At 39.7% G+C, this 12,496-nt stretch overlaps 1 protein-coding gene across 3 annotated transcripts in view; it reads left to right on the forward strand.

Moving 5' to 3' along the window:
• The window catches only part of elmod3 (ELMO/CED-12 domain containing 3), a 31,525-nt gene extending 19,797 nt beyond the window's left edge, over positions 1 to 11,728 (forward strand). For all 3 annotated transcript variants that reach the window (XM_067413211.1, XM_067413214.1, XM_067413213.1), the window contains exons 9-13: positions 4,558 to 4,680; positions 4,835 to 4,965; positions 5,083 to 5,159; positions 5,330 to 5,457; positions 8,776 to 11,728. In XM_067413211.1, coding sequence (XP_067269312.1) covers positions 4,558 to 4,680; positions 4,835 to 4,965; positions 5,083 to 5,159; positions 5,330 to 5,457; positions 8,776 to 9,020 — 704 coding nt within the window. In that variant the 3' untranslated portion in view covers positions 9,021 to 11,728. The remainder of the gene's footprint in view (positions 1 to 4,557; positions 4,681 to 4,834; positions 4,966 to 5,082; positions 5,160 to 5,329; positions 5,458 to 8,775) is intronic.
• The last annotated feature ends 768 nt before the right edge of the window (positions 11,729 to 12,496 follow it).

Here is a 12,496-nt window from a genome sequence, read left to right on the forward strand (position 1 = left end):
AGTCGTATACTGCACAAATCTGGCCTTTGTGGAAGAGTGGCAAGAAGAAAGCCATTTCTTAAAGATATCCATAAAAAGTGTTGTTTAAAGTTTACCACAAGCCACCTGGGAGACACACCAAACATGTGGAAGAAGGTGCTCTGGTCAGATGAAACCAAAATTGAACTTTTTGGCAACAATGCAAAACGTTATGTTTGGTGTAAAAGCAACACAGCTCATCACCCTGAACACACCATCCCCACTGTCAAACATGGTGGTGGCAGCATCATGGTGTGGGCCTGCTTTTCTTCAGCAGGGACAGGGAAGATGGTTATAATTGATGGGAAGATGGATGGAGCCAAATACAGGACCATTCTGGAAGAAAACCTGATGGAGTCTGCAAACTAGGGCTGCACGTTTTCAAGTTTTTCATTAACCGTTAACCGAGGCCCTTAGCGGTTAATACTCGGTTAACCATAGTGTGCGTCAGGGTTATTTTTAGCTTATTAATTTGACGACCACCATCTCCGTAGTGAACGCGCCTATAGAGAGAAATGCACATCATGGATTACACAATCAGAGAGTAGCCTATTTCTTTTCGTTTTAAATTGTTAAAAGACATTTCAAGTTTCTTAAAGGGGGGGTGAAACACTCAGTTTCAGTCAATCTCATGTCAATCTTGAGTACCTATAGAGTAGTATTGCATCCTTCATATCTCCGAAAAGTCTTTAGTTTTATCATATTTATAAAAGAAATATGGGCTGTACCGAGTCTTTCCGGAAAAAAACGAGCGCCTGGAGGCGTATCGTGTGGGCGGAGCTAAAGAATCACAAGCGCGCAAAGCGGTGACGTCCTCAAGCGTGGAGAAACCCATCTATCTCAGCTAAAACAGATAATGATCCACAATCAAATCTGAGGCTGAAATAAACTGAACAGGAGAAACGGCAACATCAGGACGTCCGTCTCTGTGGTATGTAAGTTACTGTATTTAATGGCCTCTCCACATTTCTGTGTCTTTACTCGCAGTGTATGAGGACATGATTCGGTTTATGGACTATTGTATGCGACTAGACCTTAGAAGTAGCAAGCAGAACGGTTTTGCACGTCAGACTAGTGTAACGTTATACAGAACAACAATGGAGTAACCGTTAGCGCATTTGAATGACGAAGCACGCGATCGTATCGTTTACTGATGTTTACTCATGCGACGGTAGCCAATAGCAGAGACATTTGAAGTTGATTTACTCACCGGCATCTTCCAAAGCAGGACCGCTCTGTCAAAAACACACTTCTTTGGTATGATTTGGTGAAGTCCTGTGACAGCAGTGACCGTGGAAATCCACTTTGCGACGCGACTGAAGCGATGCCTTGAAGCTTCCCGTCATTTCTGCGTTCAAATCGGTTTAAATGCAGCGCTGCCTTCCCGGGGCGCGACATAAGTGTTCACGGAGGACTGGATCTGCACCTGAGAGACTGTTTACAGCGTGCATTTCCTCTCTCTCCCTCTAGTCACGCGCGCGCGCACCCTTCCGGGAGAAGAGCCCGTACAGCCCATACAAGGACCTTCCGCTCTATTTAACGTCAATTAGACCCATACTCGAAAAAAACTCGCCGAAACTCGTGAGAAACCGGAAGGAGTATTTTTAACACAGAAATACTCCATCAAACGTCCAACATTAGTTTTTGAAACTTTGTCTATGTTTAGGATGGGAATCCAAGTCTTTAAAGGTGTAAAAAGCTCAGTATGCATGAAACAGCATTTCACCCCCCCTTTAAGATCTATTTCATGTCTGCGAGGCGTACGCTGAGTTTCGTTAAATTAGGATGAGATGCGCTCCAGTTCACGAGCAATGCGAGTGGCCGCGAGGGCGCCTGCACGATTCGAGCATGTAACGTTAGTAAAATATGCAGCCGAGAATGATTCACACAGACTCAGCGTTTGAATCGCGCGGCTGATGAGCCTCTCCCGGCAGAGAGTTCAAGCATCTGTGGACTCGTCCCTTCAGCTCTGGCCATCTTGCTTTCAGTCCGCGATCAGCTTTTTTGTTTTCTTCATTGCAGTTAAAGTAACGTCTGCTTTTCTCTAGTCATTCACAAGTTTCTCACTTCAAACTTTCTTTCTTCTGATCCGTTATCCACAGCGCGCGCGGCTCGCGCTCTGCTTCTGCCCTAATGCGACTTTTAGTCCAGTGCGACGTGTTATTTTCCTCTTCATGACGCATATTTTGACTGATGCGACTCATACTCCGGAGCAACTTATAGCCTGAAAAATGCGGTAAGCACTGCATTGCAATACTTGCATTTCGCCCCGTCACTCTCATTTTTAAAGTGTTCCAACGCTTTCTTTGACTGCTTAGAAAGCTGGTCATGACTTCTTCTTGTGGATACTACCCTAACCCTATGGATACTACAACTGTCTGGGAGCGCTCTGGCGGTCTATAGGGGTGCAAACATATATTACAACTAAATTCAAGGCACGTCATTGACGCCACTTAACCGAGCAAAATGTTTCACTCGGTTACGCAATTTTTAACGGTTAATCGGTCAATCGGTTAACCATGGACACCCCTACTGCAAACGACCTGAGACTGGGACGGAGATTTGTCTTCCCACAAGACAATGATCCAAAACATAAAGCAAAATCTACAATGGAATGGTTCAATAATAAACATATCCAGGTGTTCGAATGGCCAAGTCAAAGTCCAGACCTGAATCCAATCGAGAATCTGTGGAAAGAACTGAAAACTGCTGTTCACAAACGCTCTCCATCCAACCTCACTGAGCTCGAGCTGTTCTGGAGGAGAAATGGGCAAACATTTCAGTCTCTTGATGTGCAAAACTGATAGAGACATACGCCAAGAGACTTACAGCTGTAATCGCAGCAAAAGGTGGCGCTACAAATTATTAACTTAAGGGGGCCGAATCATTTTGCTCGCCCAATTTTTCAGTTTTTGATTTGTTAACAAAGTTTGAAATATCCAATAAATTTCGTTCCACTTCATGATTGTGTCCCACTTGTTGTTGATTCTTCACAAAAAAATACAGTTTCATATCATGTTTGAAGCCTGAAATGTGGCAAAAGGTTGCAAAGTTCAAGGGGCCGAATACTTTCGCAAGGCACTGTATATAGGTTCATTTAGGTTATTTTATGTAAGTCCTGCCTCATGGACTTCCTGTCTAGCTACTTTCTTATCCTAATAAAAGGCAAAAATGCCAATATTAAACCTTTAGAATGTAACATACCTGTTGGCAGTTGAATTTTAAAAAAAATTATCAGAACAAGTTAAATATGGTTGGAAAAATCTGTAGGGAAGTCTGGAAATTTGAGTCTGGAAAAGTATGGAATTTTGAAATGAAAATTGCGTAGGAACCCTGAAATAACTTAAATGCTAGCAGCAGCACAAATAAATACTATTGAGCAAAGATACTAATAAAATAAACAATGCTTTTCAGGTGGGTCTAACATTAGTTTTTAGGTAGAGAAATTGAATAAGTTAATCAAATGTAAAATAACTGCACATTTAACTGTTTAAATGAAAGATTAATCCTTATTAAACTTAGAAAAGCTATTCAATCAAGAGCAGTGAGTGATGTCCTTATCTTTTGTTTGACATTAAACAGACAGCAGTAAAGGACTGCCCCTTTGAGACCTAATACAGGGCTCTGCATCGTCTTTCTCGACTGTATAAAGTTCACTTAAGGCATATACCGACGATGTCTGCTTGAATACTCATCAAGATGGTAATGTTGACATACTTTTTGTGTGAGTATGTCTGTTCAAGCGCAAGACTTAAAAGAGAATTCAAGGTAATTGTGCGCTTTGAGATGTGTGCGTGCTTTTGGACGAGCGCACAGAGACAGATCTTCTCACAGCGCAAGCGAGTTTTCATTCGCGTCTTCTGGCAAATATACCCGGGTGAAGATGACGGCGAAAATGACTGGTCATACGGCAGCACTCGCATGCATTGAACACAGTTTACAAAGATAGTAGAACGTTTTGCCCACGTTTTTCTTTTATTAACGCTGTTGGAGTGTAGCCTATCACTGAGGAGCCAGCACGTGTATCCATTGGCAGAAACATACATAAAGCATTATTTTTTAAGTTACAACCCATATTAAAGATGCGTCATCAGATGTGAGATGAATCGCGGTGCAAGTGCGTGCCGGCAACTTTTACACGGCACCCTTGCTCATGTCAGACGGCACCTCGGTTGGGAAACGCTGTTCTATACTATCTGTTTGTTATTATCTAACTTTTTCATGCTATTACAATATGCTAATGGTTTAAAATGGATACAATTTTGGCCAATAATAATACACAAATATTTTTAGCCGATACATTGGTCCATATCTAGCTTTAATATCTTAAATGTGTGATGTCTTTGCTTGCGTTACTTTACATTCATGCATTTAGCAGATTCTTTTATCCCAATCGATTTACAAAAGAAGGACTAAACCAATTCGTCAAAGATACAAAAATATTTGTAATATACAATGCCAGGTTTATTAGACAAATATATTAGGAAGTAAGCTAGAAAAGAGAAAAAATTGCTAAGAGAAATGTTTGTGATTCTGTAGGTTCTCTGGATAATGGACAGCCAGTGCACATGCGTGTACTCCAGACCGTCTACAGGAAATTGACTTGCACTCGAGCAGACTGCCCTCGCTATGGACCACACTGGGAGAATGTGGGCTTTCAAGGTATGTCAAAAATTGAAAGCACCTCTGCTAAAAATCTGTTAAATCTTTATAAACTGTTTAACCACGCTAATCGACTATTTAATTATTTATGATGCAATGAAATTGTTTGCCTGTTTGTAATTTGTTTTTGTGTAACATACTTTCATACTCCTAGGTTCAGACCCTGCTACAGATCTAAGGGGAACTGGTTTTCTGGGTCTGATGCACACTCTCTACTTTGTCATGGACCCAGAGATACTACCACTTGCTAGAGACATCTACAAACTATCTCAGCATCCAGTCCAGGTGATCAAAATACAAACAAACATACACATGATCATCTATCATGCCTTAGAAACGGCAAACTCATCGTTATTATTCATTTGCAATAAATATACTTATTTGAATTTTTATCACTTGCAGAATTTTCCATTCAGTGTGATGTCAATCAACATGACCCGAATTGCCCTCCATGCTCTTAGAGAGGAAGTGCTGTCCAAGTAAGTCATCACTTGTCACAAAATTACCTGAACATTAACTGATGGTTATTTTGCGCAATATTAATTACAACCTGTTTTTAAGCATTGCCATAATTTAGCTGCAGCCTACCATAATCTCTTCAGTTGTTTCGATGGCAATAAAACATTTTGTTGTTTGTGATGTCACCTAGGGAGTGTAACCGAAGGCAACAGGTTGTAGCTGTGCTGAATGATTTTTATGTTGCAACATTCCTGCACCTCTACCAGCTGTGGAAGAACCAGCAGAAAACTATCTCAGATTCTGGCCATGTACTCAAAGGTGAATTTTCAGTTACAAATGAACAGCGTTGTATTTGTTCTTGGTATCGTTTACTGACATTTAAATTAACTGTCAATTTAACTGTTTAATTTGGTCAATATAATTTAAATATTTTTTTATTTAAATTCCAAGACAGTCCAACTTTAGTCCAACTTTTATATATTTAAGATTCATTGCACACCAACTGAAATATTTCAGGTCTTTTATTGTTTTAATACTGATGATTTGGGCATACAGCTCATGAAAACCCAAAATTCCTATCTAAAAAAATTAGCATATCAGGAAAAAGGTTCTCTAAACGAGCTATTAACCTAATCATTTGAATCAACTAATTAGCTCTAAACACCTGCAAAAGATTCCTTTTAAAAAGGCTTTTAAAAACTCCCAGCCTGGTTCATTACTCAAAACCGCAATCATGGGTAAGACCCTGTCCAGAAGGCCATCATTGACACCCTCAAGCGAGAGGGTAAGACACAGAAAGAAATTTCTGAAGGAATAGGCTGTTCCCAGAGTGCTGTATCAAGGCACCTCAGTGGGAAGTCTGTGGGAAGGAAAAAGTGTGGCAAAAAAACGCTGCACAACGAGAAGAGGTGACCGGACCCTGAGGAAGATTGTGGAGAAGGACCGATTCCAGACCTTGGGGGACCTGCGGAAGCAGTGGACTGAGTCTGGAGTAGAAACATCCAGAGCCACCGTGCACAGGTGTGTGCAGGAAATGGGCTACAGGTGCCGCATTCCCCAGGTCAAGCCACTTTTGAACCAGAAACAGAGGCAGAAGCGCCTGACCTGGGTTACAGAGAAGCAGCACTGGACTCAAATTTTGCATGTCATTCGGAAATCAAGGTGCCAGAGTCTGGAGGAAGACTGGGGAGAAGGAAATGCCAAAATGCCTGAAGTTCAGTGTCAAGTACCCACAGTCAGTGATGGTCTGGGGTGCCATGTCAGCTGCTGGTGTTGGTCCACTGTGTTTTTATCAAGGGCAGGGTCAATGCAGCTAGCTATCAGGTGATTTTGGAGCACTTCATGCTTCCATCTGCTGAAAAGCTTTATGGAGATGATTTCGTTTTTCAGTACGACCTGGCACCTGCTCACAGTGCCAAAACCACTGGTAAATGGTTTACTGACCATGGTATTACTGTGCTCAATTGGCCTGCCAACTCTCCTGACCTGAACCCCATAGAGAATCTGTGGGATATTGTGAAGAGAAAGTTGAGAGACGCAAGACCCAACATTCTGGATGAGCTTAAGGCCGCTATCGAAGCATCCTTGGCCTCCATAACACCTCAGCAGTGCCACAGGCTGATCGCCTCCATGCCACGCCGCATTGAAGCAGTCATTTCTGCAAAAGGATTCACAACCAAGTATTGAGTGCATAACTGAACATAATTATTTGAAGGTTGACTTTTTTTGTATTAAAAACACTTTTCTTTTATTGGTCTGATGAAATATGCTAATTTTTTGAGATAGGAATTTTGGGTTTTCATGAGCTGTATGCCAAAATCATCAGTATTAAAACAATAAAAGACCTGAAATATTTCAGTTGGTGTGCAATAAATCTAAAATATATGAAAGTTTAATTTTTATCATTACATTATGGAAAAATAATGGAACTTTTTTCACAATATGCTAATTTTTTTAGAAGGACCTATATATTATACTTGAGTCTGTTGTAAGGAACCTTTAATTTCATGATGACAAAGTTATATTGTGTTGATTTGTGTAGTTCTTATAACCACTTGTGGTGATGTCCGTATGTCCCCTTATTTCTTACTGTTAATATCTGGATCCTTTCATTTGCAAAAAAAGAAAAAAAACCTATAGACCAGGGGTCTCAAACACGCGGCCCGTGGGATATTTTGTGGCCCCCTACTTGACATCAAAGTTTAGTGTTGGTGCAGCCCGCACGTTGTTCTTTAAAGCACCTTTTTGCTGAGTTTTTGCGTGTGCTACACTTGCTGCCTTACTTTGTGTGTGTGTGTGCGTGCGTGCGAGCGAGCGAGTTAGCTCGGCCCTCCCTCATGCAGTATAATTGGTTGACACTGCGTGATTGACAGGAACAGTTTTTGAGGCTCATCCGGGCTGATCAGACAGTGGAAATGAATGTGGTCTAACAGCGCTTAGATGGCAAATCAAATGACATTTGAATATTCCCTCTAAAAAAAACACGAATATTCCAACCATTCGAACATCTGGTTGCGCATTTTGTCAATGATGTGCATTACGTCAATAACAGGACAAATTAATACAAAGAGACATAACTACTTGTATAGCTAGTCTAAGTTTAAACATATTTGACAACGTATTACTTACACAAAAACAAGTAAATCAACTAGATGAAGCTGTTCTCTGCAGGTACATGAGTGATGAACACCGCTGACGGTCTGGAGCTCACATCATAATAGCCAAGACCGCAGACCTCACTCTCTCGCCCTCTCTCTCACGCTCTCTGCTCATAACGGTTTAAATGAACAAACTTTGAGTGCTGAAAAAGTTTTGTGCAAGTTTTACTGCATATTGAACGCTCCGAGCGATCTCTGCTGTGGTAAACATGGAACTTTTCCTTGACATGAAACGGTAAATAATCAAACCAATTGAAGAAGTGCATTTATCCTTTATTCATGCAAAATCTCTTCAGTCAGTACAGTGGCCTACACCTCAGTAATGTTTCTGTTTAATGTTAAATAAAATGAGGAATGGTATGCTAACTGTATCTTACATAGCTTGCATTCAACTTTATCTCACGGCTCAAGAATTTTACCTTCTACCGACCAAAATCCAAAGTATTTCTAGACATGGCTTTTAGTAGACAAAGGAGGCAAGAAAAGACTATGTTCATCAAGAAACATTCATGTTGAAGAACTTATAATAATAAAGATTAAGAAAATTGGATCTGTTTTTTGTGTGGAATACTTGATGTGGCCCAGCCTGACCCAGAGTTTACCTCCACCAGCCCCCAGCTAAATTGAGTTTGAGATCCCTGCTATAGACTAAACACGTAATAGCCTATACTGCATGAGTTCACCATTTTCACAGATTCACGTTTTTGTTGTTTACACAGAGATGATAAGAATGATAAGGTTTGTTTTCAGGTCACCAAAACGATGTTGTCATATAATGAACAGCAAAAAATGCATAAAAAGGCTTCTGTTTTTAGTTGAAAACAGGGTCTTGTAAACAGCTCCTAAATTCTGATGAAAGGTGGCTCTGCAGGAGCATGATTAAAGATCTTTGGTCAAGGTAGCCTGGATGTTGAACATTTGAGTTTATCTGCTAAAAAAAGAAGTTGTCTGACCTTGTTCTCTGTTCTGTGATGCACAGAAGTGGAGCTTTTTGCCAAGAAGAACCCCAAGCAGATTCTCAAACGTCTCGAGGGCTACCTGAAGGAGCGACGTGCTGGGACAGGACACCGAACATCACCTGACACGCTATCACATAGCAACCCTTCACCTTGTGACACTGGGTCTCAAGCAGGGAGTCAAGGCGGGAAGGAGGGGAAAGAGATCAATTTCACTGGAGTGTGTGAGCTGCCACCTGAAATGGAGGGAGAGGCGAGACTCATCTGAGAGACAGAGGCATTTGATTTGTACAGTCTCAACTATCTCCCATGCTCTAACTCGGTCTTTTTCTCTGTTTCTTTGCTTCCTTACTGTCCTTTCTTGCTTAAGTACACTCAGAGACAAGTCTAATGTTGTAACTGTAGTTGCTATAAATCTCTAAACTGTCTTCTGTTCTCTAATAGTACCTATTGGCTCTTTGATGCTTTCTATGAAAAAGACCAGTAGATTTAGTTGCCAACAATCAGTTTAAAAGGAGAATCTCAGAATGAACTGCCAGCAGGTTGTCTCAAACCTGTCAGGAAGAAAGAGACCTCGCAGTTTTAGACAAGTGGCCTGCAGAAGCGAGCCAGCACCTTACCCACGACTGTGGTATTGAGTGAGAATAAGTTCCTGTGTGAAGACCTGACTGATTAGGTGTGCTTTTGATTGAGACTAGTCTAGTGAAAGCCTTGTGGTCCTCATGGTCATTTGAAGATGTTCACTGTGACCGAGTCAATGTTCAAGAAAGTTGGCAGAGTTTATATTGATGTTGGCTCTACTCTTCACTGTTAAACATGGAATGAGGTATCAAAACATTGGATGGAAATAGCCTCAATAGGCCAAAGGGGTTTTTTTTAATCATTTTTTTTATTTGTCCCTTTAGAGAGATAATGTCACAATATTATTCTGGCATGTTTCTGTTGGCAGGGACTCTTCAACAAAAGCCAGAAATTGTAAAGCCAGGACATCTTTTTGATGGGAAAGTGCATTTTAGTGACCTGTAGACCAAAATATATGAATGTGTGAGTATCTATTTCGATGTCTTTTGACACTTGCAGACTGATCACTATTAACAGAATTATCCTTATCAGTGAAATTCTGTGAGCTTTGAGCTACAATCAGAACAGTAATCAAAGTTAAATGTGATTTTTGGAGATGTTGTTATGCTTATCTGCATGAAGCAAAAGCCTACGTGTTTCCTCTAATGATAGCAGGTACATTCCACTTTTAAGTTGTTACTATGAAAGTGTAGACCAGAGTGAGGTTGAGCCCATGGCGAATAACCTGTGCTGGGTCATTTCTAATACACCGGACAAGCCCCCAATTTATGTTGTCAATCCCAAAAATAATCCTAAAAAAGTTGTTATGGGTTACTTGTTAGGACATTTCTCATGCGGTACTGTTTTTCCAAGCTGTCTACTAGCTTGTCCTGAAAGAATAGATGGTGTGTTTTTAAACTGTTGGACAGTGATTAGATTGTTACAGCACTTTTAGCAATGAAAGCGAGTACACAAAGGCTTATTATTGGTAATAATAATGTCTATAAAACATGGCTTTAAAAAAAACATTAGCCAGGAAGCTGCTGGTCATTTAAGCTGTATGTTATACGTAAGTTACCGACTATTTCCTTCAGAGTTGCATGAGACGCCTCGAAAATGTAATATCAAAAAGACATACAGCATTCAAATAGACATGTGAGACCTGTTTATAGTGTAGTCAAGTACATCGTGAGACTTGATTTAAACACAAAAAAGTAGAATACTTTATTTACTGTTGAGCCACATCAGGTTAGTGCAGAAAATAGTTGAGAATTTGATGTATTTTTGTCATTTGCGTCTTGTTCTCCTTAGTCCAGGTCCATTAAAGATGTGAGGGTTGCAACAGTCATGTAAATTGACAGTGATGTACTGTACATTTTGGAAAAAAACTTGATGGGGAAACTTCTTCCCTTTGCAACCCTTATCCTGCACTCTCGTCTTGTTAGCATGTCAGGTAGCGCTAGAGATGTAGCATCCAGGAATCGTTGTTTTAAATTCCTTGTTAAAAAAGCTTGTTAATCTAACTTGGTATGGTTGCATATGTTTGTCTAAGTTACCTAGTCCAAAGTGTTGTTGTACGATATGAGTACAGTGCGTTCTGTATGTTTCAGGTTTAATTTTACGCTCTTATTTTATTATTTTGTGGGGTTTTTCTTAAACGACACATGAATATAAATACTCAGTGGATGTATATTAGAGGTCCTGTCACTTTAGCCAGTTTAATTTTATATAAAGCAGAGTAGTATTTTATAAACTTGAATAAGAGCAAAGCATGATGGTAAAGAGAATGTTTATATACAAAGGCAAATCACCCTTTCCTGGGTTATTTAATAGTTTGGCTGGTTTTTGTTAGTTTAAATAAGCGGGTTCAACACTTTCAAAATCCTATATATCCGAGTGAATTCAGTGCAGTTCAGCGCTGATGGAAACTCCAAGGCTAGCATTATTGTTTCATACCCAGCCATTTGTTTTCCACACTGACCTGCTGAAAGCAAGAGTGAATTGTATGATGATGCGTAATAGTATGTCAGGTAATTTCAGTGTCAGGCGGTTGAGGGGAGACACAAATGTTGTCAAGTGAGAGTACTGCCAAAAACGGTGGAAAGCACATGTGCATTTCCATATGTTATAGGATTTTTTAAGCTGTCATGTGCAGTTACTAACCGGTTACTACTCCTCAAAGTATCGTGCATACAAACGTAGCTCAAAACTCCTTATGAACAATCAAACCTACAAATCAAGCAATCATCCTGATCATGATATGAGCCTGGTTTGGCACCTTTTCTTGTATATGTGCGCACAGTTAGTTGTTTAGTGGTTGTTTGCTGTCTTTTATTTTTTATTTTTTTTTAAAGGAGAGGGTGGTCTATATGTGAGATGACTATAAACGTGTGTATGTGTGTGTATTTTATATATATATATATATATATATATATATATATATATATATATATATATATATATATATATATATATATATATATATATATATATATATATATATATATATAATACACACAAAATTATATGATTGTAATATTATGATTGTTACCGGGGCATATTATGCATACCTCAGGCTTCAGGCAAATCTCTTCTGGGCAGACATTTTATTCAGGACAGCCATGATCCCATGTCGTAGCACAAAATGGTGTGGTGTCTCTTGCAGTAATCTACCTAGCTTGGGAATGTACTGTATGTATATGTATGTACACTAATGCAGCACTGCAAAATATTGACTTATACAGTATATATTTCTATAGCCCATGTTTGTGAAAACCGTAGTCTTACACGCTGAAACGCAACCGAACTTTCGCTGGAGGATGTTTTTAACAATCTTAATGGTTTGACGTCAAAACAAATCATTTTGTGGCCTTTGGTATTTACTGTGCTTTTGTGAATGGTTTTTTGCAGCGTCACAATATGTCAAAAACTATTCACTCTACTATGGCACAATGTAACAATATTTGTTTGGACCAAAAGGAACATTTGTGGGTTTAAAGCTGGTTTGGAGGTCAAGCTTTTAATGAGAAATCTTGCCGTCCTAAATGTTAGAATCGCTCCGTTTTGATTTCTTCCCAGTGTGTTTTAGAAGAAAGCATTCCACAATACTTCATCTATCTGGTCCACAGAGATGAAATGTATTTCTTGAGAAGATACAAACCCAAATGTCCAATTTGATTCATT

The sequence above is a fragment of the Pseudorasbora parva genome, chromosome 13 (genome assembly GCF_024679245.1).
Source record: "Pseudorasbora parva isolate DD20220531a chromosome 13, ASM2467924v1, whole genome shotgun sequence".
NCBI lineage: Eukaryota > Metazoa > Chordata > Actinopteri > Cypriniformes > Gobionidae > Pseudorasbora > Pseudorasbora parva.